At 45.2% G+C, this 26,834-nt stretch overlaps 1 protein-coding gene across 1 annotated transcript; it reads right to left on the bottom strand.

Annotated features, from left to right (window-relative positions):
* On the bottom strand, positions 1 to 26,551 carry grin2db (glutamate receptor, ionotropic, N-methyl D-aspartate 2D, b; the record flags this gene model as incomplete). The annotated part of the gene is made up of 15 exons (XM_084557356.1): positions 1 to 3,204; positions 3,933 to 4,168; positions 8,118 to 8,235; positions 8,329 to 8,398; positions 10,031 to 10,191; positions 10,546 to 10,775; positions 11,570 to 11,695; positions 12,186 to 12,339; positions 13,650 to 13,818; positions 14,419 to 14,624; positions 19,853 to 19,967; positions 21,097 to 21,425; positions 24,450 to 24,716; positions 25,749 to 25,955; positions 26,264 to 26,551. The coding sequence occupies 15 exons, from the start codon at positions 26,549 to 26,551 to the stop codon at positions 1 to 3; spliced, it is 5,880 nt and encodes a 1,959-aa protein (XP_084413482.1).
* Positions 26,552 to 26,834: the final 283 nt, after the last annotated feature.

Below are 26,834 nucleotides of genomic sequence, written 5' to 3' on the forward strand. Positions count from 1 at the left end.
TCATACCTCGCTCTCCAGGCTGGAGAAGTGGGCGGACCCTCGACGTGAGCACAGGCTCTTGGCTTTGAGTGGCAGGTGGGGAGAGTAGAACCTCCGTGGCTGTGGCACAGACCGCAGTCTCTGATACTGGAGTTTGGCACTGGCTGAAGCCTGACCCTGGGCCTGGCCTGACATCCCTACCCCTGCTGGTGGTGAAACGGAGGATGAGGGGGGCGGAGGTGGGATGGCCAAGGGGAGGGAGGTTGGAGACATGGACGGCTGCTGGGGTGGCGACGGTGAGGGTTGAGGTGGATGGTCTGTGGGCTGTGTGCTGAGGCTGAGGTTAGACTGGCTGCCTGATTTGGCCTGACTGGAATCTGGTTTGGGGGGCAGAGGTTTGGGACGAGAGCCCCCACTGAAGCTGTGGCAGTGGGGGAGAAGCTCTTCCTGGCTATGGGAAAGCGCTGTGATTCCTCTCTTGGAGTGGGAGGTGTGTGAGCGGCTGTGGGGATGTGGATAGGGATGGGGCTGGGGGTAAAGGCTACAGGAACACATGGTCGCCCTTCCCACTTCTTCTCCTCTTTCCCTAGTTCGCGTCTTGCTCTTCCCTCCTCCACTTTTCCACTTTTTCTCACCCTTCACAGGAATCTTGTCCATAGACCAATACCTCCTAGGTGGAGGGAAGGCTGCTGGGGGTGGTGGCCACTGCGAGCCCAACCCTCCACTCCCTCCCCCTGATCCCCAACCAACACCTGGCCCTGACCCCCAGAAATCAGCACCAATCCAACCCTCTGCCCGAGTTCCTAGTAGGGAATCATCACGACTGTTGATACTTCCCCCTTTCTCTCTGGAGGGGTAGGTACCGAAAAACCAGCCTCCTCCACCTATGCCCCCTATTCCAGCAGCGCTCCCTCCTACTCCCCCCTCCCAGTACCTTTCAAAACGCCCAAACTCACCTGATGAGCCTTCGTCTGAGTAACTATCTTCTACCCTAGCCCTGTCCCTCTCTGACTCAGAGACTGCCCCTCTACCTGCCCTCCTTCCCCTATCTTCTACCCGTTCTCTCACTCTATCCCTCTCCTCCTCCTCTTCCTCATCATCATCATCATCATCGTCATCTTCAGAATCCCACTCATGGAAAGACAGCCCTTCTCTTGTCTGTGCTTTGTCTTTTTCATAATGCATTAACAAAGGACGCCGCTCACCTATTCTACCACTATCTTCTCTATCCATCACTGAACTTCTTCGCCGCTTGGAGGATGGAAGGAGTGGGTGGATGGATGTCGGAGGGTTATTAGAGTCATCTCCTCTTCCATTCACCCAAAATTTGACTGAAGCAGGGAGCTTGTTCAGGTTAGGGTAACGCTTACTGGGGGTACGATGTCTAGAATGAGAGTGTGAGGATTTGGGACGCCTCTCCCGGCTTCTGGTGCTGTCCTCCTCTTCTCTGTCATTACCCTCATCTCCGCCATCTCTTCTGCCTCTCTCTCTCTCTCCTTCCCATGAATCCCGCCCCTTCTCCCCAAATGTGCCCCGGTACTGAGCAGAAAAGGAATAGTCTTGTATTCCTCCTTCCCTCTCTCCTTCTGCGTCTCCTTCCCTCTCTTGCTCTACATCTCCCTCCTCTGGCTCAGAACGTTTTCCCCCAATAGATTTCTTCCTTTTCTTTGTCTTGAGTGCCTTCTTCTTTTTCTTTTTCACTTTCCTGCGCTTCCTTTCTCTTTCTCGTTCTCTTTCCCTTTCTTCCCTCTTTTTCCTCTTTTTGTTCTTTTTCTTTTTCTTCTTCTCTTTCTCCTTCTCTTTTCTCCTCTTCTTTTCTCTTTTTTGCCTTTCAGCATCTCCACCACCCCTCTCTCGCTCACTCCAGCTTGCCCACCACTCTTGGAGCTGCGACAGTTGGCTGCCCCCTCTTTCCCTCTCTCGTTCCCTTTCTCTGTCACCCCAGGATGTGCGTGGTTTCCTGGGGGGTATGGGTGGTGGCAGGCGACCGTGGCTGAGGGAACGAGGCCGGATGATTGAGCGTTCTCGCTCTCTCCCCCTCCCAAGGAGGAGGCTTGACTCTTCTGTCAGCTCCTCATCATCATCATCATCCTCTCCATCTATTCCTCCAGTCCTGTCTCGTGTGCTCCTAGAGGAGCTGTAAGAGTAGGTGGGAGACGTGGAGCGTGAAGATGAAGCAGATGAGGACGTGGATGTGGACGAGGTGGTTGACGAAGAGGACGAGGACGTATAGTGCAAGGATGCAGAGGGAGAGGGAGGGGTATAGGAGGGGCTGAGGGGTACTGGTACAGGAAGTGAGAGAGGGGGCGACAGGGGGCGTGCCCTCCTTCCACCTCCCTCCCTCACACCATCTCGTGTCCCTCCCCTCCGTCCCAGGGGTAGAATGTTCTCATACAGTGGACCTCCAGGCTCTTTGGGCTTCTTGGGCCTGCGCTTCCTCCAGAAGGATGAGGGGAGAGGGGGAGAGGGGTGTGGCAGCGGGGGTGTAGGAGGAAGAGGTGCCTGACTCTTAGGAGGCAGTCTGGGAGTGCCCAGAGGCTTAACAGCCCCTTTCCCCTGACCTCCGCTGCCACCTCCCACCGCCCTCTTCCCCACCCCATGGTCCATGCCCTTCTCTGAGTAGAAGGCCACACTGGCTGGAGGGGGTTGGGGGTGGCCCCTGGGCATAGTCTTGGGGGTCTGGGACCCTGCCTGCTGCTCCATGCAGGGCCCCAGTCCCTCAGGGTCAATGGGACCATAATATCGCTTGTAGCCATCAAGTCCCCCACCCCCTCCAGCTGTTGAAGCCCAGTTTGGTGGGACTTTCTGAGCAAAGGGCCCCATGTCTGTGATGCCCCCCCTTACAGCCATTGGGTTGGTGGCTGTTGCAGATTTCGGAAGCCTCCAGCGATCCACCACAGCCAGTCTGCGGTCTGGCCTGGGCAGGAAGGTGGAGCAAGGGAGGGGCGCACCAGCCATTGGGGTGTTGGAGGGACCCAGTGCTGTCCCAGAATGCACCATGGTGGGAGGAGAGCCCGGTAGAGGGGTTTTGTAGACGGGCTGCGGTTGCTGCTGTTGTGGTTGTTGTTGCTGTTGCGCCATAGCAATGGCTGGGTTTGTCATAGACGTTGAGACAACATGTGACTGGGACGGGACCGTAACCATTGCAGTGTGGTGATGTGTAGGCAAAGATTTAACTCCACCTGGTGTTGTTTCATCCTCAAAGCTACAGCAGCTGTACATACCCTAAGAATAAAGAGAGAACAAAGACACAACACAGAGTTGATTTATATTAAAAATGTATTTGAATAAGATAAAACGATTAAGAGCAAACTGTGCTTCAAGATAAATAATTAACCACCCAAAGACGTTCCAAATTAAGACCTAAACCTGATACAGTAACTTCTGGATTTCAAAAGAAATGCAAGATAGCTGTTTTCAGACAAACATCCCTTTCTATGTATAGCACAGGGTTGCACTGTGTGTTTAATAGAATTTCATACATAAATGCATAAATTACAACCACACTGGTGTAAAATTAACATTTGCCAACGAAGCTACAATAATCACATGCATGTGCTGCAAGCTGTTTCTGTCAAGGTCACTGTCGAAGGAACAGGATATCCAGGGTGTGAGAGGAATTGAATTTCAATTAATCTTCTGAATTGACTGTGTGGAATTGAACTGACCCCAGACCTCACACTTTCTAACACTCACACTGAGTAACAGATAAGGGCACGCAGGTAGGAACACAAAGCTTACACATGTGTGCTATGGCAACATGCATCACATCCCTTTTATAATTATGTTTAATGCACATTGCAGATTAGAATAGATTTTCATGGTGAAAGGTGAAAGTTAATACATCAGCACTGGATATTTTGCCCTAATACACTTTTCGGAATGTCTGCAAAACAGTATGACATTTAGTGTGCTTGTGGAAAAATGCCACTCACCCAGACAAAAACACTTACCCTGCTGATTGCCAAGAGAAAGTCCAATTTGCCAGAACTGGTGGCCATGCAGTGGCGCAGCTTCCAGTACACTAAATGTTCCCAGGCAAACACCAGAAGACTTAGGCCCATAGCCACCAGAAGCATGTAGAAAACCCCAGCCATGTTGTCGATGTCCAGTTTACTGCTCATCACCTCAATTTTGTCATTATGGCAGATACCAGACAGCCAGAGGCGCTCCAGCATCTCAATTTCATCTGAAAAGGAATGGGTAGATAGGTAGGGGGGTGGGGATGAAGGATGAGGGAAAAGAAGGGGACATTGGGTTATTTCAAGGTTGCTTGGATGGATGGATGGATGGATGGATGGATGGATAGATAGATAGATAGATAGATAGATAGATAGATAGATAGATAGATAGATAGATAGATAGATAGATAGATAGATAGATAGATAGATAGATAGGGACACACAGAGGCCAATAATAAGCCCTGAAGTACATGTCTACAGTCTTTCTTGTTGTTTGCCCATTATCCAAGGTGACTTCTCAAGGTCAGAGGTCAGTGATACAAAGCACTGTGTCCAAAGTAACAAAGAGAAAGGAGACTGAGACACAGAGGGAGAGAGAGTCCAAAACAATGAGGCAGCGCTGAGAAGTAAAATGGCATCGACAACCTAATCTCAACATTGTAACCTAGAGTAAATGAGGAGAGGAGGAGAATGAGAGACCAGGAGACGTGGTGGGGTGGTTGGATAGGTTGGGCAAGCATGGAAAAGAGAAGCAAGGGTAATGAGAGAGGTGGGAAGAATGCCTTATAAAGAGAGAGAGGGAGCAGAATTCTTTCTCTGTCCACAAACACGTCAGGGGAAATGAGACAGTGAGAGTCAGAGGGCGCTGGAAGAAGGGAAACAGAGATGGAGGACGAGAGGCAGAGATTGTGTCATTATGACAAACAGTAGGACTCTCCTCAGCTTGAAGAGGCTGAGAGGAGAGAAAAAGAGAGAAAAATGAAGAGAGAGAGAACCGATAGGGAGGGACAGAGACATAAGCTGAAAGAGAAGATCATAATCATTTAATTGTGCTGGAGTGATGGTCAGAATCTCCATCAAGGTGCTAAGGCTCTCTGGGATTCAAGATTCCCATCTGTTAACCTACCTGGAATCAGGCAAGACCATTTTACCCACAACTCTGCCTTTTCATATGGGATCTGACTGGTCTAATGAATCTGAGCTTCCCTGCTAAACCTGTGATTGGCTGCACAGGTTGCTGGTGTAACCATAGTGATAGACACCCAGAAGATGCAGTGTGTGTGATTCATGCTGGAATTAAAGAGGGGTCTTCTCCAACAGAAGTAATGAGGGCTCTCGATTACACTAATAACAATGTCAGGATGAGCAGCACTGCAGTAACCAGGTCTGAAGGTTGCATTCACTGCATATTACAGTCTCTGAACTAATTCAAATCAAACGGCTAGAGAAAAGTTTAAAGCTGAAAAGTCATATATCTACTTGCAACAGTACACTGCGAAACTCAACCTCTTGCCTTATTTGTGCCATCATTAGCTCTGCTTGCGTCGCTTAGATAATGCCGATTCAGTCATGTGTGTAACCTCGCTAATGCGTCTCCTGTAGAACATTATTAGTCAGTCACTTTAAGCCACAGCAACAGATGGACACAGTGGCACTGCAGCCCTCTGGCATATTCTAGTAATAATTCCCTCAGGGCTTGTTTATAGACACATACATTCCAAGACACAATGGTCTGCTTTTAACGTCAGAGCATAGCCCTGTTTAGGATTTATCGGCATCATTGACCTTCAGTAGCAGCTGTGTGTCCAAACAAGAGCCTGACATGTAAACAGCAAGTGTCTTAGTCAAGGGTGCAGATAAACAGGTAGTGTCACTTCACAGGTCTCAGCTGAATCCTTTCTCAGCACTCTAAGTCTCATCTCCTGGCTTTGCTGCCATTTGACTCCCAGTGATTCATCTTGTGCTTCTTCATCTCCCTCTTTTAAATCTGACTCTCTTCTCACTGTGCCCGTTCCTTCCCCTCGTAGACCTTTGTGATGGCAGTTGTCTCTACCTCTCAGTCACAGCCAGAACAGGCCTGCCAAATCTGACAGGTGTGTCAAATCCACACTCCACCTATGCTGCTCCTGGCAGGTCAGGTCAGGTAGAGCTGGAAACACTGCAAACACATTTAATAAAGGAAACTGTATCTCGTGTGTGTGTGTGTGTGTGTGTGTGGGGGGGGGGGGGGGGGGCACGTATAAATGTGCAAGTCCCAGAGTACATATTTGCATTTTGCAGTATGCCAGATGTGGCACAATGCCAGACACGTCCAGAGACACTGAGCTCCACAGTTGTTGGGCAGTAAACCGTGACCCGTACAATCCCATGCTTTTATCACAACATGACAAACCTCTCTGCATTCATTGCAAGATTTCTGAAAAAAAAACCCTGCCAGCCAAGAGCTAGAAACCCAGCTTCTCACAATTTTTAATATCTACTTACTGAATAATACATTCTTGGAATCAAAATCATGATACGATGCAAAAAATAGAAGTGGATCTGATGAGAGGGATAGGGGAGATCTTGCTACTCAGCAATTTTGCCTTTATCAGGGAACAAGTTGTAGTGAGATCAATGGTCTTAAATCTGTGGTGTGAATCACCAAAGGCAGCAAGAAAGGAGAACAATACAGAACATACAGGGTCGGGAGAACACATACAGTGCTCTGCTATCCTCTAATGCAGTTGTAAAATGATAGGACTCAACACGGCATGGCACAATAATGATGTAACACCGTGACATGACTTAGCCCTGCTGAATGTATGACGCCGAGTCCTTGAGCCCTAGGGCGATTGTTGAGATGCAGCCTTTGAGGGCACACTGAATGCGAGCCCCCCCTCTCCACTTCTCTCCACATCCAAACAAACTAATCCTCTTCCTTAGTAGTCCACTCCAATAATGCCTGCCTACCACTAGAACCCTCAGCATTCAACACTATCCTGTAACCAGATCCATGCGGCGCACACAGCTGATGTTAAGGGTTTTTGTTAAACAGAACAAAGGCAATGACAAGGGCACGTACCAAGAATTAAAAGACACAACAAACACAGTATGTCAAGGCTGTCTGGGCTCTCTTTCTTGCACGCACACACACATTCATTTCCAGGTCCAGCTATTCAGCTCCAGACGCCAGTCTTATTTAATAGATCTTGGCACAAATTTGGCATTATCAGAGTGTAAGCAGCTAAAGTGTCTGCGTGCCAGAAACAGCTAAAGGGCTTTGTCCCGCCACACCATAAGCAAAGCTGATTTAAAAGATGAGGAAAAGCCAAACACGCAGTATCCAATTGAGACAATAAATGCGTGTGGCGGACTGTGTAAAATGACAATCAAGCATTAGTGCACGGACAAGTATTGCTAAAAACAGATTCTTTCTGTTAAACGGAACAGAAAGAAGGAACGGTCCTATTGTGGATTAATCCTGCACACGTGTGACACAGACAAACAACAAACCATTAATGCTCTCATCAATTATTTAATCATTCGATCTGTTTTCTATATGTCCTTTTGCTTCAATGCGCTCTTTCCACGTCTCCGATACCTCCATGTTCGCAGCATTTTCAGGGGTTTCTTTTTGGTTATTTCTTCACACTTTCCCACTCGCTGTGTCAGCCTCGGCTAATCTGTAATAAGTGCAAATCTGTCACCAAGTTGTGACTTTTTACAACAGTGACTCACACACGTAAATCCCTTTTTCTTTCACAATTTCAAGCAGGTGAAAAATGAAAGCCAAAGAAAGTCAGATAGGTTTGTAGGAGTGAATATCAACAAAAGAAGCATCTAATTTTTGCTATGAAACAAATACCTTTGTGCCCCCCCACCCCCAGCCACCCATTCTGCTCCTCTCTTCTAGCCAATAAAAAGAGTTACAAACCCCTTTAAAAGCACCATCAGCCCTCTCCTACACATCATTATTCCCTCTGTTACAATCAAAATACCGTTCAGCCTTCACTCTCTTCACACCTCATATTCCTTTCTCAACAACCTCTCATTCATCTACCCCCTGTGTCCTCTATCCACCCCCCACCCTCACACTACTCTGTCGCTCATTTCTCCAGCTCTCTCATTTCACCCATAACCTTCTTTTTGTCCTAATTATTTTGCTCTGTACCCTCCCTTCCCCACAGTTCTCACCATCTCCCACCAGCTGCAGCAGTGCCAGGTCAAGAGGACGTTTCCAGCGTGAGTTTTTGTGCAGGGCGATACCGTAGCCTGTGGTGGCAAAAACCTTCCCCGAGCCTATGGTCATCACCTTGGAAAAAGGACAATATGCAGATATTGAAACTTACCAAGAGGCAAACACATGTGTGTGAGCAAAAGAGCGAGTTAGTGAGCTAGTCCTCACCTTACAACCTTCGTCCTTCCTGGCCATATAGTTCAATACTGCAGCATCATAAATAAAAGCATCCAGTTTCCTGTAAAGACATCAAGGGAGAATTCATTCATCATTTAATGGGAGAAGGGGAGCGTAGGGGTGAAGAAACTGGCTGAGGCAGGGGAGGAGTTATAAAGGTGTATCTGCAGTGTACCTGGAAAGGGAGTTGGGATGGAAAACGCATACAGCAGACAGGCACAGAGAATGATGGAGAGGGCATAAAAAGTTAAATCATGACAAAAAAATGTGAGGAAGGGTGGAATAGTAAAGCAGGTTTTGGCGGAAAGAGTGAAAACATAAGGAGAACAGAATAAGGCAGAGATCAGGGAAAGATGTGTGAGTAAGAGGGAGCGGGAAGGTGGTGGAGGAGGTGGAGGAGAAGAGGAGGATGGGGATTTATACGGTGCGAAGAGTACAGTGACAGGGAGAGAGAGAGGGAGATGGAGAGGGAGGGAGGAAGATTTACACACTTCAGGGGGAAAAGACATGGGATAGAGCAAGAGAGTGATGAGGATTATAAAGTTTAAATACAGACACACAGAGAAAGCACACTGGGAGGGGAAAGAATGGACCAAAAAAGAGAAGGAGAAATAAAAATAGCAATATTATAAGAGGGCAGCTGAGGGGAGAGACAAATGAAAAGATACGGGACACGCTGAAAACTGCAGAAGTGAAGCAGGGGTTTCTAATTTTTGTGCATGTTAACACTGAGTTATTATTGTGGCGTCAAGTCAGTGGGGACTGGAGGGGCGACGATGACAGAGGCTTAGGATAAAGTAAACTGGGATTATCCAACACATGACGGGTGATAGAGATTCTACTAGAAACTGAAGAGGGAAATGCTGCTTGCACTGCGTGGGCGGGTGGAGACAGCAGTGAAGGTAGAGAAGGAGCGAGAGAGAGAAAGTAAAGGTGAGAGATTCTGTGCAGGAAAGCATGAAGTGTGGAAAAAAGATGTGAAATGTTAGTTGGAGTTGAAAAGAATGCCACTGTGTATGATGGTCCGCTAGTACCAGAGTGAGAACGTTTTAAAAAAACAAAAAAACAAAAACACATAAACACAGAACAGCAGGCCGTAACTCCTGGCAGTTTCCAAAACCAAGTAATAATGACTATTATTATTATAATAATCTAAGTCAAGTAAGCTTGTGGCAAGAACTCGTACGGATATCAACAACCGTTTTCAAGGTCAATAAAGATCATGCAACGTCATCACAAACCCCAAAACAGTTATGAATGTCAAGATCTGATTATAATTCCACCTGTATGTAAGAAACGTTTCTAGTATCAATTTGGGATGGCTGTGAATATTTTGAAGAGAGAAAACAAAAGTGTTACGTAGGAATTATGCAGCAATATCGATGTTAGTAGATGGAGGTTATCATGTATCCCTCCTACTGGGAAATTCCTGTTATGTAATTTGGATCTTTTTCTCTTTAAAATTGCACATTTGTACTTAATTTGTTATGTGATCATCTTGATCATCATTTTATGTCTGAAGTGAACAAAATAATTTTATACTGGCTTGAAGAAAGTTTGACTTTTTGTTAAAACTTCCTTAAGTTAGTGAGGAATAATTTGCTAAGCACGTTTGAAGGGAAATTCAGCAAAATGTGGAGAAAGCCAAAGATCAGTCAAAGCGCATGTGTGAGCTCATGTTGTGGCGACAGACCCAGTCTTGAGGTTCATGATGGCGTCCTCCACTCCTCTCTGGTTGTATTTGCCCATATACTGGTGCATGTCTGGGTAGTTGGAGCGGATGTTTTTTTCTGTGCTCCCGTTGGGCACTGTGCCAAACTTCAGAGGTGGGTACTGCTCCTCGGGATGCTGAAACTAGCAGAGCAAAGGGAGGCGAGGGAGGGAGACGGAAGGGGCATGAGACACACCAGGCTGTGCACCAATCTGTCTGACCTATTTCTGTCCACTTTCCAGACTAACTTACACTCTATACACAGTCAAATCTTTGAAAAGAGAACAGTCTGTGGACTTAAAGTATCATCGAGGACTGTCCTCTAAGTATTCAAGTATTACTGTGGTAATTGAGTTACGTTAAATGAGATTTTATTCAATTCTAAATTCCTGTGCTCTAATAAATTTAACATTCAAATACATGGGATTTGCCTCACTCTAATACTTTAATTCTCCTTCTGCTTTCCCTGCTTAATCAGTATTCATGCAGTGAAGTACCTTCTTGTCCGAGAGGCCTGACACCGTGTCAATGTACTCCTCCTGGATCATGAAGGCAGCCAGGTTAGCAGTGTAGGAGGCCAGAAAGATGACAGCAAAGAAGGCCCAGATCAGCACCATGATCTTGCTTGTGGTTCCTCTCGGATTCTCCACTGGCACAGAGTTGTTGAAGACAATGGCCCACAAAAGCCAGACAGACTTTCCTATCGTAAATGTTGAACCTCCAGCTTCTAGCCAGAATAATACAGAAGAAAAAGAAGACTTTTGAATGCAATGTTGTAACATTTTTATTTTTTTCTAGAGTCCAATCCAGTCTGTATAAGAGTGTATTCACTGATATGTGAATAGAGATGGGGCAGCCGATTCAAATTAGACTTCCCTGAATGACCTGTAGAATGGGCTCACGGTATATGAAACTGGTGACTATACATTGGGATTGCAGCTTTCAGTTCATCATCTAAGCAGTCTTACAAATGATTAAACCACATTATAAGGGCTCAAACATACCTACCTATATACGACAGTAAAGGAGGAAGGAAGAAGAGAGATGAGAGAGTGAATGAGAGGGATATGCGGGAGGATGACAGGGAGGTAAAATTATGTAGAGCACAGCAATCATGCGGCAAAAGAGGTGAGTCTGGCTGGGTATTGGACCAAGACATCGGGGATAGAATATCACATAGGTACAAAATATGCTGCTGAATAATAAATGGCTGCTTCAATATTAAGAATACTTGGATGCAGTTCAACATACCGTAGATATAATTTCTTCTCTGCCACACTAATTGTTAGGATTCGGGGCAGAGCATTTAAAATATCTGTCAGTTAATTTTGAATGTCACAGCAGACCACTCAGACAGCAAGAAAACAACCTCATTGAAAGTTTATTATGATCCTAAAAAAATCATTTTGACAGGAGAGTGTTCAGTGTTTGCCCATTTGATCCATTTTGCAACAGTGATGGACTGCACACAGACCCATTTATCAGACTGGGAAACACAGACAGCTTAGACTCATCACTCACTTTTGCCAGTCTGGAGACTGCGGTTGTAGCCCACAGGGCTGAAGAACTCAAAAATGAAGACAGTCACAGCCACTACAGTCAGGCACATGACGAACATCATCACCCAAACTGCTGGACTGTAGGGCTCTGTGTAGGAAAAACAAAATAATTAAATATACACATGAAATAAGAACAAACGAAACAGTTTTCAATTGTATTATTAAAATATTATTATACATTCAATCATTATCAATAAAATGGAGAAGAGAGCTTCATAATCCTGGCACATAACGCTTTATATACACACAGGGATGAGCCTTCAGTACAGCGAAACTAGAAACCACTGGAGCAAACATATTCTCTAGAAGTCCATAAACACTATTTCTCTTTTTTTACAATCACTCCAATGCAGTCCATAGGCCAATAACGCTGTTCTCCCACTGGAGCCTTGAGTTTGCTGACGGAGTGAAAGTAAAAGTTAAGAAGACGCGAGCAGCAAAGGAAAAACAGCAGTCCATCTAGACGTAAAGACCAGAAACCAAAGCCCGAGGCGCTTTATGCAAACTCAACACTTTACAATGTGATGAGATTCTATACATCAGCTGCAGTAGATGCTTCTATAAACACAGCGTCTTACCTAAGAAAGCTGATGGTGATACAGTTCCATTGCTACGGGAGACCATGACACTGATCCCCGTCTCCACAAAAGGGACAGAGAAATCCACGACCTCGGATCGCTCCTCATTGATAGTTAGAGAGCCAATGGCCATATCTGCTCGCTTGTACACCACCTAAAGGGGGAAAAAAGGAGTGATAAGAAAGAAATCTAATAATGATTCATTCCTGCTGCTCTACAGATATAAAAAGAAAACATTTTACAGTCTGCAAAGATTTATTTCCAGGTGAGAACATGACATTTCTAGACCTAGACCCTCGAATCTACCCGCACGAGGAATTCCAAGGATTCAGTCCAGTACAAATACAAAGCACGTGTCTCTTTTGCATCTCTTTAGCATACAAAATGAGCAAGGGTCTGTCTCCTCCCTGCCACCATCCAGCAAAACCTGAAAACCGCTGTGTCTGCTGATTGTACAAGTGAAATGTTAATCTACATTAGACATGGCACATCCGCTCTTCAGAGCAAATCAGCAGAAAAACGCAGCGAAGCGGAAAGCAGAGCACCCTCCTCTCAACTTTGCCAAGTCTCTGGATTACCTGATCAAAGAATGGCAGGCTTTGGAGCATCTGATCAAAAGACAGACAGTAGTTTGAGAAAACAAAATTCACTTGGCCTTTTGCATGTGAAAATAGATTCGACAGACAGCTCTCGCCCAGTCTCAAGTCATAAATGTGGAGCAAGAGAGCACAGTAGAACTGTTTTGGAACCCGTGACAACTGGCTTTTGGCAAGTTCCCTCTGGGACAAAGATAGAAACAGCAGGGCGCTTCAATGAAACAGCAGCCACCGTATCGATCTCAGTAAGTGCGCGAGTATGTGTGCATGTCAGTTTGTCTGTGGCATTTTTTTTTCTGCCAGCCTCTCTGTGTTTTCTCTTGATAGGAGACCATGAACCATATTGCCAAGAACATATCAAGGATTAACTGCAACTAGCCAGGGGGTCTATTGACAAAGTGTGTATGTGCTTGTGTGTAAGGACGCGTCTCTGCAGAGAGACACACTATGGGGATGTGTTTGCAGACAAGTGTGGTCACCACATGTGTTAGACATCAAGCTTGTCCTTCAAATTTGTCTAACTGCGCGTCATTGTCCTCTAATACAGTATATCTTTGTGTGCACATTTGTGTGTGTCTGTGTGCGTAATAAATTACACTGTCTGATTGCTGGCAGTGGTTAAGTGGCCATAACTCTCACAGTGATTGATGTGACAGACAGCATTTAACTGGTCACGCAGGACGCAGGACAGCACGCTGAAGAATGCTACCACGCAGCATGTTGACAAAATATACAAAGGCGCAAACCACACACACCGCTCACACATGCGCCAGTGACACGGGGTCGACATTGAGAACACATTGCTCACAAAGTCAGACAGGCAGAACCACAAGCGTCCACGTCCATACACACATAAACAAAGACTTGCCTCTCCAATCATGCCGTTCCAAACCCCATCAATTTTCTTCCCGTGCTTCCCATTGGTCACTAAATATAGGTCGTAGGTGAAGCCGACGATCTTAGCCAATCTCTTCAGGATGTCAATGCAGAAGCCCTTGCAGCACTGCTTCATGGGAACCACACCCTCATGGATGGCACTGTGAAAGGAGAAGAAACGACCGAGTTAAAAAAAACAAATACACAAAGCAAATGTGTCAAACCAAAAGACTTTAAAAACTGAAAAGTGTGCAATGGCCCATTTGAACATTAGATGAGTTACGAAAGGAAAGGAAAGGAAGACAGAACTAAATGGTCACATAGACGGAATAGTGTGACCAGGCCCGTGGTGACAGGTTTGATCGACCAGAGGAGGATAGGTGCTGTCATCCCTTCAGAAGCTGATGAACCATAAAGCTCCACTGTGGTCATATCTGATTCCAGACTCCTGAGTCATTCCACTGATCCTCTGGAGAGCAGTCTGTTATTGATTACAGCCAGGGAGTGAAGAGACAACAGTTTTGATAGGTGACTGATGTCACCTCAATTGGATTGCATCACGAGAGCTTAGGAACTCCATTCATAGCACTGGTAAATGAAGAAGAGAGGCTACTACTCATTTTTCCATTAGTTTCTTAATGTAATTTCAGTGCCACTTATGGAAATGTTAAAATCATAGCAGGGAAAAGGACCTTATACGACCTCAAATATACATCAAAACACATCATACCAAAACTCTCTTTCAACCAAAACACTCTAACCTGGCATTAAGGGGTCGCCTGCAGGGAACTGAGTCACGGATGCAGGTTCCAGATGCAGCGTCTGCAAGCTCCACAATGACAAATGGCCTTTCCTCCAGTGTGACAACACGCAGGTGCTGGGCATCATCAGGTGGTTTAAGGAACGGCCCATATCGGGACCAAGCTGGGTAACGAAGCCTCAGCACACCATTCTCCCACCAGCCTACCTAGGGGAACAGACGAGAGGAACATTAGAGACAGGCAGAGTACACAGACACAAGCATTTTCTTTCTTTTTATAATGATAAATAAACACATGTCACCTTCAATGCACTCAACACAAAGCATCAGAACTCATAATCAAACCCAATGACACGGACTCTGGATCTTGTAGAAAAAAAGGCGCCCAGAATTCTCCCCCCTTAGTCTTAGACAAACATTTAAACGAACTAAAACAAAGGTTTTCCAAATGTATGACAGAATCAGTTCAAGTAACCATTTTTGGAAACAGAATGTTTTCCAATCTTAGAGAATGTTTTGACTTGTACCATTCACACCGTCAAGGCTTTTTGTAGAATAAAGTACTCAAGTGACATCTGAAAATATCTTTGAGGGTAAGTACAGTAGGTTAGTTTGAGATTCAATGAGTTACATACTGTATACATTCACTTATCCCATCATGACAACATTTTAGGAGTTGTGCCTTGTTTCCTGCGTTACAAGAAAGTTAGAAGGAAAGCTGGATCTTAACGTTTAATCTCTCCATCCAGTACATGGACTGAATCCAATTAGCAAAGTAGCAGTAGGTGTGAGGAGGAATAATATATTAAAACTTATAATAATACATTTCCTATAATATAATGATACCTCCAAGAGTTGTCTCTATTTGTGCAGCGCCTCCCTGAAAATGGTGGATTGTGATTGGTTGGACCTAAATGACGTCAGCTTAAAGGTACGGTCACGTTACGCTTCCGGTCACCGTTACCTGATTACTGTCTAGTGACGTCCGACCCACGCATCCATACATCAGAGAGATCAATTCACGATGAGCCTCCCGTCTCGCTTCTCATACATGTCAGCGTGAAACCGTCATGGATGTATAATTACTTCCGGTTTCCTGCGCTCCTACTTGAACTTTGACCCAAGAGATCACATGTCCAGCCGACTGGAAAGAGCAGGTGGGAATTTCCTCTCATTCGGGAAACGGCCTGCTATCTATAAGTGCCCGTTAAAATAGTAAAAACAAACACGAATGCCAAACTGTCGGCCTTGTTTTCAGTGTTTACAAGCGTTAATAATATGCGACGTTTACGTGCAGACGCTCCGGGATCGTTTAAAGACACATGGTAAGTGTACAAGAAACATCACCAATTACTTTTAAATAGTAAAGTAATTTTATTCTTCTTTGATTAAAATATATATATTTCGCCTGTAATTTTCACCTGAACTGCCTAATATTTCTTTTTTATTTAAATTGTTTTTTAATAAATATTTATCACCACCACACTCAGTAAAATGGGAGAGCTATGGTAGCATGAGAAGGGATTGACTGTAGAGCTCCAACATGTTTTTTCAATGCCCGAATACACATATACTAGTGTTGCAAGATCATATAAAATACAGAAAAATAATTGCTCAATGTGAGGCTTGTAGTTTCATATTTAATTAACTGCCGTATGACAGTTTGTATCTTTGCCTGCAGACAACTTTAATGTTCTCTTGTAAACATGCATGATTGTGTAAAGTGACAATTCGCCCATCACATGTGTTTAAAATAAAATCTGAGGCCTCCACATTTACAAGGCCTCATCCAGCGTGGGCAAACATAAACACCTGTGTCAGCCTTTTAGTACGTGTGGTTTGTTGATGATGTTTAATCATTAAACTATTTCAGGGAGACACTCATTAAATTCAGCGGTTTCAGTTGTTTGTATGCGCTTGCATCATTCTGACAACTTTTGCATCACAACGACGGGGAAGAATAAATTGCACAATGCAAAACAATCCAGTGCAGCAACGCCACAAACTACGTATGTCGGCAAAAATGTACGCCTCTGTCAGTCTTGATAAAAACTGAACATTATAGGCTGTGTAAAGACAGTACTTACTGCAGAGCCATATAATTATATTTGATTATATTGTCCAGGAATTATACATGATATTGTGCCCACTCACTTTATTTTAAGAACTCCAGGCCCTAAATATTCATTCTTGTGCGGGACTTGAGCCATTACGTGTCAAATCTCTGCAATTGCAACAGCTGCACTGACATGATAGTACTAGTCATTTACATCAGTGTCATATTAGACACTGAACACAATAATAAGGCAATTAACTAGATGGCCACAGGCTTTACTGTAGGAGTGGCTGTGACAGGGGTGACTATGGCAAGAGGAAATCCAGATCTTTAACCTCTAGGTCGCTGAAGAGCCCTAAAGTTATGCTTTAGTTTGACTTGTTGTAATTTCAAAACTACAAGGACTTTTTCAAACAAGGTCTATTCAAAATGCACTTTAAGATGCATTTCACATAAAAAACGCGCACGTGCACGGGTTAAACCGTCATTTTTGATTGGCTGTGGGATGCTGTGAGACCCCATGTTTCTGTGTCCACTGTTGACCTGAATACGTCTGTCAAGATTCCCTTTAGCTGTATCATTGTTGTCGCCTTCTCTCTGCATTGTTTATGTGCACTCTGGATGTGCTGGATGCCTATGCCTGGGATATTCAGACTTTTGAAACCGGCACAAGGCAGCACCATACCCTGGAAGATTCGTGTTTTTTTTTTTCTGTGAGGCTTCCTCTTGCAGCATCATTTGACAATTTTAGGTGCTATCTCCTGATAAAAGTTGCATCCAAGTGTCATGACAGGTGTACCTGAGGGGACTTAAAAGAAGGTGCGCCTCCAAATTGTATACCCATGCACACGCAGAAACATGAAGATATAAGGTTAAACACACACACACACACACACACACACATATATGAAAAAGCTGAGAAAGTGAGCGTTAAGCAGGCCAGTAGAGTACAGCAAAGTTTGGCAGCTTTGTGCAGCCTGTCTGCCTGTCTAATGCAAGCGGTGGCTAAGAGGAGGAGGAGGAGGCGGAGGAGGTGGTGGCAACAATGACAGTGTTTCGACTGCACTCCGACCGCAGCTCCTCAATAGACATTCAATCAAAACACTTTTAGGGAACACAGACAGGAAACTGACTGAGCTTACGGGCGAACACACTATACTCTCTATAAGACAAATACCAGAAAAATGTCAGAAAAAGAATAAAATATAATGCGTTGGAATATTTTGGGGCAGAGGAAGTCTGGTTTGAAGCAAAAGTTTGAAGAGTCTGAGCCACTTTGAACTAAAATGATTCTCTCCAGCTTCTGTGAGTTTTGTTAATAAATGTTCATTAAATTCTGATAATATCCTGGAACATCTAGCTCTGTGTGCTGCAGAAACAAGCCGTTCTAATGCTGGACAACCTTCAGTACTTGTCTGCAGTGTTTCACTAAGCTAAGCTGGGTGCTCCCAGGCTCTAGGTAATGGTGCAGTCATTGTAAAGAGAACATTAAATATTCAGGGAGAGCCAACAGCGTGGATGTGCATAATAGGCAGATACAGGCGTCTTATCCTCATTGAGGGTGTGTGTGTATGCAACAGGGTTTATGCAAGAAGGGTGTAAGCATATGTGTATACGCATACAGTTTGTGATCTCATTTGAGTGCACACATGTGGATGACTGTGTGTAAGCTCTAAGTATGCATGTGTGTATGTGGGTGGGTTTCGAACCCCGGGTGTGCACAGAGTCGAAGGACCAGCGCAGGAGCTTCTAATTGAAAGGGATTTGAGGGATATGGCAGGAGTCAGCATGTTAGGACACGCTGTGACTGGACTCTGGTGGGCTGTTAAAACCAGCAGGAGGCTGAGAACCATCAATGTGTGTATTTGCGTGCGCGCGTGTGTGTGCATTGCTATTTGTATTTGCCGTTGCGGACTGTATGTTCTGAGATTTGGTGTGTGTGTCTTTATGCATGTGGTATTGAGGAGCTGGTGTGTGGTTGAGAAAACGAGCGTCGCTTTTCTCTTCTGACACTGACAAGGGTAAAATCCCGGCGTATTAAAGGCAAAACATCTCCAACAGGTGACAAGGCTTCATAGTAAGGATTTCTGAACAGCCACAGTTTAACATGCCAGGGGTACTGGTGCTTGACATACGGTTATCTTGACTACACACTCAGTGAGTGTGAGACACACAGTGAGTCTACAACCGTGACACCCAGCGCTAAATCTACATTCCATTTTACAGCAAAGACATGAGAAAAAAGGCAGGGAGTAAGAACAAAACAGCACTTATTGATCACAACCACACCAGAACATTACTTTCTATCAATGAACAAAGAATGAAATGTGTGAGTACATATGGCTGCAGGGCTGCAATTGCACAAATTCTGAAAGAAATCCCTCTTTGCAGCATCTCAGCAAGAAAACACATGGAAGGAATTTAATAATACAGAGACTGTATCTTTGGAAGGAACCAACCTGATTTGGATTTCTCACACTAACTTTGCATACATTTTAAAATAGATTTTTGCTGTTTCGTCTTCTCTGCTGTTTGGGGAAGATCACAACCAAGATCTCTTTAAAGCTCCATCAAGCCTTGAGACTAGTGCAGTAAAATCAGCTAAAAAATATGAACCCATCCTTTCTCAAAAATAGTTTCATGGCAATATCCAAAAGAGTGTGATGTTTCCACGTTGCTCATACCAACAAATAGCCCAAAATAAAATTGTTTTTAAAAAAGTTGACAAAACCAAAAAAAAAAAAGATGCAGCATATTCTTCCACTTTAGAAGCTAGAAACTGGGAGAGTAATTAATCTATGCAAGGACTGAATTGAAATTGATTATCAAGCTTGAGATAATTAGATTTTTGTCTATAGACTGACCATTTCATGGCTCTGTGTGTGTGCATTTGCAGTGTTGCGTGTGTTAACTTTTTTCCAGAAAACAGCAGAGATGCAGAGATGCAGAGAAGCAGAAGCAGCAGCGTAACGGGCACAGGAGATCAAACAGAGTGCAGTCAAATGATCAGCTGCCAGCCTCTATCCTATGCCTTAGGCACCTATAGCCATAGTGAACTTTACATGAACATGAACCATGTAACCTGCCTGTCTTCACTCTCAGGCTTGTACGTTTATTTCAGATGGCAGTGCAACATCTAGCTCACATTGAGGGGTTAAGACTTCAGTGCTGCTCAGATCTGAAGAAAACCTACTCAAGGTTCAGTTGCTAGGAGCTGTTTTCCTTTCAGTTTCACAGAGGACAAAATGACAAAATGATCTCTATATTTTCAAAAACGCTTCATACTGAAAACAGAATCATTTAGAATCGGCCATTTTCTCTTTTCAATCAAATCTACGAATGCTTTATTAGATTTAAAGAATTGATGTCATGTCCTTACATCTTCCCATCCGCGTCCAGGTGTCCACGAGATGACATCGAGGAAGGGGTTGGCCAGGTAACCATCACTATCAAAGGAGTAGTCCCGACCACCAAGCGTGATGTTGCTAAAATACCTGCATTGTTGTTGGATGGAGATAGAAGGAGGCAAACGGACAGTAAGTATATGTCAAAAAAAAAAAAAACCACAATGTTAGTAAATTAATTAACAGCTTTAGGATACGAGGAAAACAGAAACAGAAATCTTAAGGCTGCTTTTGATGCAACAGAACACCTGTTCTATTTCCACTTGAAACTAAATCACAGCACCTCTATAGTGACAGTCAGGGCTCGTCTGTTAATCAAATACATACAGACGAGGGATCAGACGCACAGAATTGTCAGGATCTTTGAAGTCAAACAACTGCTGCTCTCTGCATCTGCTGCAAGCTCTATACTTTGTCTGATAATCACACAGGACACACCTTCTAATTGTCTCCTTATGTCATCCCGCTGGCTTCACAACACAAATTCCAAAAGCCTTTTTCTATGGCTTGACAGAATGCATCAGATAAAACAGCAGCTTGTAGTTGCAGACAGTGAACAGCAGGTAGCAGTGTAAAAAAAAATGGAAATGAAAACATCTTGCTCCTCTGTTGCTGGACATCATTTATAAACAAAGACAGAAGAATCCATTAATCACTTCCCTACAATTACCATACTGTGTGTGCTAAGCATCATTTACAAAAATGACTGCAAATAGACTAAGTAATTACAGGTTTGGCGGATTTTCAGTGAACAAACCGAAAGCAGTCTCCCTCTATGTAATATTCTATGTACTGTGCATGTGGAGCAAGAATGTTGTTAAAAATGAACAAACACTTGGGCTACCTGTTAGAGTGTACCTCTCTCTATTTGTACAGCCTACTAGGAATATATTAAAGCGTCGCTCATTAATATACATGAGACATGGTCCGCTTGCTACAGATGCTGGGGTAATTTCGCCAACTCACAACTACACGCACCAACTACATCTATTTTGCATGGATGATAGCCAGCATCAGATTCGGATATCCCCTCTGTGCCTGTCCTCTGACACTGAATCTACCAACTCCACCTATATATCTTCCATCTCATTCTGGCGACAAACCAAACCTCCTTTTTATGGAATACAGTGGGTTTCGACTGTGTACTTAACATTTCTGTTCCTTCCCTCCTCATTTTCTTTCCTTAGAGCTTCCATCTTTCTCTTTCTCTCCCCCTCACCTCATCCTGCCTCGCATTTTCTGGGTCTGATTGGCATCCGTCATGCAGTTGGTGACAAAGTTCGGCCCACCCGTGGTCCCGTATTCCTTATGCATCGCCACCGCCCCATGAGTCAGCACAGAGACACCCCGAGCGATCCTTCGGCGAGGTTCATCCCTCCAGCCCTGGGGCCTTACGGCAAATAAAGCCCGGGGCAGGCTCTCCAAGCCCAAACCTGAGAGAGCTGGCCCCACAGCAAACCACATGTGCGAGGCTCCGGCCTGACCAGCGGCCCAGGCAGCTCTGAAAACCAGCTCAGCCTCCTCCTGGGAGCAGTACAGCAAACGTACCTGGAGGACAGTAGGAGGGCAGGGAGGGAACAGGGGCGAGGGGAGACACACACACATACACACTAGTGAGATAAGGAGGGGAAAGGGGAGACGTGGAGAGAGACAGAGGGTGGGAGAAATAAGGGGAGAAAGATAGAGCTAGAGAAGCAGTGCACCTGAACGGGAGGGGAGGAGGTGGGATAGAAAAGGCCATATCGACAAAATAACAAGGATGCTGGCAGAGGTAAGAGGACAGATAGCTGTAAGCTGATGTGATAAGGTTTATGGAAGTCAAGCGTATGACTTCAAGAGAGAAGCAAACACCGGGAGGTGCAGGAGGCAGCGGAGATCAGTGCTTAATGAGCTTGGGCCTGATGAAACTAGTTACAGTTATGAATAATGAAAACAAGAAAGGGAAAATTAAACGACTGCAAGCGGCGGAGCAGGGAAACTGTGATGGATAGGCGGGGAATCTGGCGAAGGGGCGGGGGGTTAAAGACCAAACACACCGGAGGGAATACAAGGGGGTAGAGGTTAAACTCTGATATGTTATTAAAAGCAGGGCAGGGAAGAGACCTGACGACAACAGGAGGCAAAAAGGGCAAAATGAGCGGCTGGGGGGAAATAGTCAGAGATGGGGAAAACAGAGTAGTCACTCCATAGAGATCGCAAAGGAGGGGAGGTGTGTATTGAAAAAAAAAGCAAAGGATGACATATTTTGGTGAAATGAGGGCCTAGAGAGATGAGAGATACAGTATTTGTGAAAGAAGAGGTGGGATGATGGAGTGAGGCTGGGGAGAAAGCGAGAAAAAACATTAGAGAGAGAGAAAGGCATCATAGAAAGACAGCAGTGACATTGGATGAGCTCCCTGCTGCACATGCTGAGGTAAGTCAGGAGAAGGAAGGGGGTGCGGGGAAATTGACCAAAGAGGGTTTTAAGGGGTTAGAGGCAAAATGGAGAGAGAAGGAAGGGATTGACGAGAGGAAGATCACAAAGAGCTGAGCACGAAATGTAAAAGAATAAAAAAAGACGGTGAGGTTAAATGCTGACAAATACCCGAAAAGAAGGGGCATTTAGAAAAAAAAAAAAGACCCGCATGATAGGAGGAAATAAAGGGGAACTGAAGGACAAAAAAGAGAAAGACAACTCTTTCATGCAGCAGGAGAGGGCCGGTCAGGGAAAAAGACTGAAAGCACATTTTGAGAATTTCGCCTTCATTGAATTTTGAACTGTAATGGCTTGGCAAAACAATCCTGCCCGTATGCCAATAAACCTCCAGTGAATTAGGCAAGGAATGAGAGTGACAGAGGGGGAGGAGGGAGGGAGGAAGAGGGGGAGAGGCTGATTTGAGGAGGGAAGGAGAGAATCAGAGATTTATAAACAGACACAGACAATATCTGAAGATGGGAAAGAGAGGAACAAATAACAGAGAGAGAGCAGAAGAAATACTGACGAGGCAGAAGCTGGAAGAGGAATGGGACACAAGAAAGTGAGAGAGCTAAGTAGAAATTGACCCAGAGACCTGCATCAAGCCATCTACAATGTAGTAGACATTACCGTAAATGTAGAGGGGAGAGAGAGTATGTGATGCGAGCGTACACAGCATCACTAAGCAATCACAAACATTTATTAGCCCTGCAGTAAAGAAAAGCCGAAGAGAAGAGTGCTGTCGTGAAAAGCAGAAAGGTTAAAATGCGAGCTCTACGTACAGGCAACCCGCTCCAGGCAGTATGTTATATTAACAGTGACACTGGCAGAGTGGAGCCTAAGGAATCCAATATACATGTACGCACTTACAGACACAAACACACACAAGCAGAGCTGCAGTGGCCATGCTGGGACATTAGCGATGACATTGAGATCCAGACTAAACTGAACCAACAGAAAGCAGAGTCTGTGGCTGGGAAGACGTGCGGCAAAGGGGGACGAACGAATGGACCGGATGAATGAAAGATAGCCACACAGAGATGGAGGTGAAAAGCAAAGCAGCAGAGGAGAGTGAGCTTGTCTCTAGGCAAAGAAACGCAGGAGGGGAGGAAGAGAGGGGAGGAGGGGGCAGAGTAGGCAAAGGAACACGGACTCGAGTGAAAAACCGAACAGGGGGATCTTGTGGTCGAAGAAGAGGTTTGAAAGTGGTTGTTGGGTTAAAAACAATGATAAATGGACGAGTACGGAGCGAAACGGCAAGTTGAGAGTGAGAGCAATGGAGTGAAAGTATGAAAAAGGGAAGGGGAAAACTAGCAAGCATACAGTCTAAAAGAATAACATCAGAGGTACAAACCAAAACCACAGTTCATTCTTGTCAAGATTAACGAGTCAATACAAATTTGAAGCATATGAATGGGTTTTACAGTAATATATATATATATATATATATATATATATATATATAATGAGGTGAAATTAAATAAAGACCGTGATTATATAATAGGAAGAAACTAAGATGCATCCGTTTCAAAATCTAATTATGAAATGGATAAACTAAACCATGTTCAGCTAAAAATATTTCCAGTGGGTAAATATTTCGAAGCCATATTCACCTCCAGCTGTTGCCCGTTAACGGGTCACTCATAGAAGATATCGTTCAGTCCCTCAGAATTGTGTTTACCCACTCTTGAAGGTATCTAGTATGTCAATTTTACAGAATTTTGTAAAAAAATAAATAAATAAATACATTTCCAATATGATGTCTTTCCAACCTTAAAGCTATGTAAGTGGAAAACTGTATTAAGATGTTAATTTCTTCAGCACTTTGCACACCGCAACTCTTTGTGCCGTGCCACATGACAGCCAGCCAGCAAATCAGATTGACTCGTGGTTTTCGTTGTACTGCTGAACTCTTGATGCCTCGGCAGATGGGAGGGGAAGAGAAGAACAGAGGGATAGAGGAGAGAGGGGAGAGAGAGATGTGAGGGACAGAGGGAGAGACGAAGAAGGAAGGAAAAAGCTGGGAAGCCACCTGTCGGAAAGGGGGCCCCCAATGATAGTCGCAGCACTTCCTCCCCTTTCCTCCCTCTTTCCCCCCTCCCTCCCCCCTGTCTCACCTGCGCCTCGTTCTCCTTCAGCAGTCTGCGCGTGCGAGCCCCCCCAGGGTCGTCTGTCACGTTCAGGATCACCACGCTCTTCTTCTCCCAGCCAATGAACGAGCCGTCCGTCAGGCCCTCCACCACAGACAGGAAATCCTGGTAGCCATGGTGACGTGTGGACACCACGGAAAAGGCGGTCCAGTCGTACTCCTCCAGCACCTCAAAGATGACCTCTAATTGGAGTGCGGTAGAGGAGCTGAACTGGAGAAAGATGGAACCTGATTCCTGATTTTGGGAAGAGAGCAGCAGATGTGGTTAAAAACGTCACTTTAAAATTCTTTCTTTGTGACCAAACTGCAGCTACAATACAGTGAGAAGGAACATTTTCACTACAAAGTACTGCAATGCTCTGGACTGCTGCATCTTTATGCACAACACTGAGGCATCACTGGGCTTTAAGTTTTTTATGGAGCAGCAGCATTGGTGCAGCCACAGGGTGAAAACAGCTTGGATTGTTGCGTGAATTCTCCTGTGACGTCCAGAAGGGAGCAATTCTTAAAAGTCTGTTCAGTGGGTGGGAGGGAAGGAGGACTACGCGAGGGTATATCTTCAAAGGAAGTTCATCAAAGTGCTACAATTTAATTCCTCAAGAGTAAATGGTTAAAACAGTTATTTGTAAGCACAAATGGGCTGCTTTTTGTTTAGTTTTCTTTCTGTTTGGTGATGAAATGTGCCACTAGTTTTCCTCTGGTGAATACGGAATCACATCACACAAAAATGCACAGTGTACACACGCACGGCCTTACTCACTAATATACACACCCATGTCTGCTCATTGCTTCCCTCCAAGGAACTTCAGAGGCAGAGTGACAGCCCCAGTTGGTGCCATTTACAGATCAAACACTGCAGAGTTTCTGCAGATCAGTGACCCTGACCTTCAGATCCCTGCCATCCCACCGGCACTTCCCCAAACCTTTTCTTCACATAGAAGATGTGCAGCATTGTGACATTGTAACTTGTCAGGTCAATATGAGAATCTTTCCCTTTATAATCCATTCATAGTCCTATCAGTCCACACTGCTCCAGTACAGAGCGTGAAACTAATTAACATGGTGTCACTTTTACCAGTTCAGATTTGGAGCTACGCAATCACATATCTGGGACATTGGTCACTTGTATTCTTCTGATTCACTCCTCACTCTCTCTCTTTCTCTCTCTCTCTCTCTCTCTGTTACACACACACACACACACATGCACACAAGCTGCAAACACCTCCTCTTCACTCTCCCAAACCAACCCCAACCTCCCTCCTCCTACCTGTGGCATCCTCCCCAGCCCCGCTCCCCCTCCTACAGCCACTATGGGCAGTCCTGTTTGTGCCGAGACAAACTCCAGCATGGGGGCCAATGGACCCCAGGCTGTGCGAGGGGGCCTCTCCTCTTCATAAACCAGACCCTGCAGGGGCCGCGCCGCCAGCAGCTCACACAGCTGGGACAGCACTGTCTTAGGACTGCTGTCATTCACCTGGGAGATGAAGGGAAGACAGAAGAAAGGGAGACAAATAGACTTGACCAAGTAGGGCAGTGTGTCTTGACTTTGTGTTATTCATATGGAAGGTGTCTGTAGTATGCATGACATGTCTTACTAACAATACAAGCTGTGGTCAAAGAGCAGAGCCAGACGTCTGCTCATTCAGCAGAGCTTAAACACGGCCGCAGTGAGCTGCCCATTCAGCTCAAATAATGAGTGAGTATGAATAATGGATGGTCATTGTTATTCCCCTCCTTCAAGTAAAGCAGAACAAGCTCTAGGTAGAGGAGGCAATGTCTAACCTGTAGCCAGATGACGTTAGCAGAGCCCCACTGGGTGACCACGCTCTCCCCCAGGGAGCCGTAAACCCGACCAAAGCTAGGGTAGAGCACCCGTCCCCCAGGCCCCGCCACCGCCGCCTCTGCCTGCACTGTAGCACCGGCGTGGATCACGGCGATGTTTAAATTGATCATGGGCCCTGCATCACGCTCCCGCGGGCTTGGCCGGAGCAGGAGGTGGGGGGAGGCGTCCACCAGACCTGCCCACTCTGCCAGGACCAATAGGAGAGAGAGAGTAGGTATGGCGACCATGGCAACCTGCCGAGGGGGGGGAGGCAGATATATATCGCACTAAGAGAGGGTGCCTGAAAGAAAGAGAGACAGCAAGGAGAGGAAGAAGGAGGTGAAGAAAAAGGAAAAGCAAGAGAAGAAGAGATTAAGTTAGACTCAACTGTGTTGTTGCTTTTCTTTTTTATATAATGTCCAATACAGAGAACAAAATCAAATCAGAAAGAATAAAGAGGGAGAACAGGAGGAGGTGTAGATTGAGCGAGTGAGGAAAAAAAGAGATAGAAACCGATCAGAGATTGCACAC

Source organism: Chelon labrosus, assembly GCF_963514085.1.
Source record: "Chelon labrosus genome assembly, chromosome: 12".
NCBI classification, from domain to species: domain Eukaryota; kingdom Metazoa; phylum Chordata; class Actinopteri; order Mugiliformes; family Mugilidae; genus Chelon; species Chelon labrosus.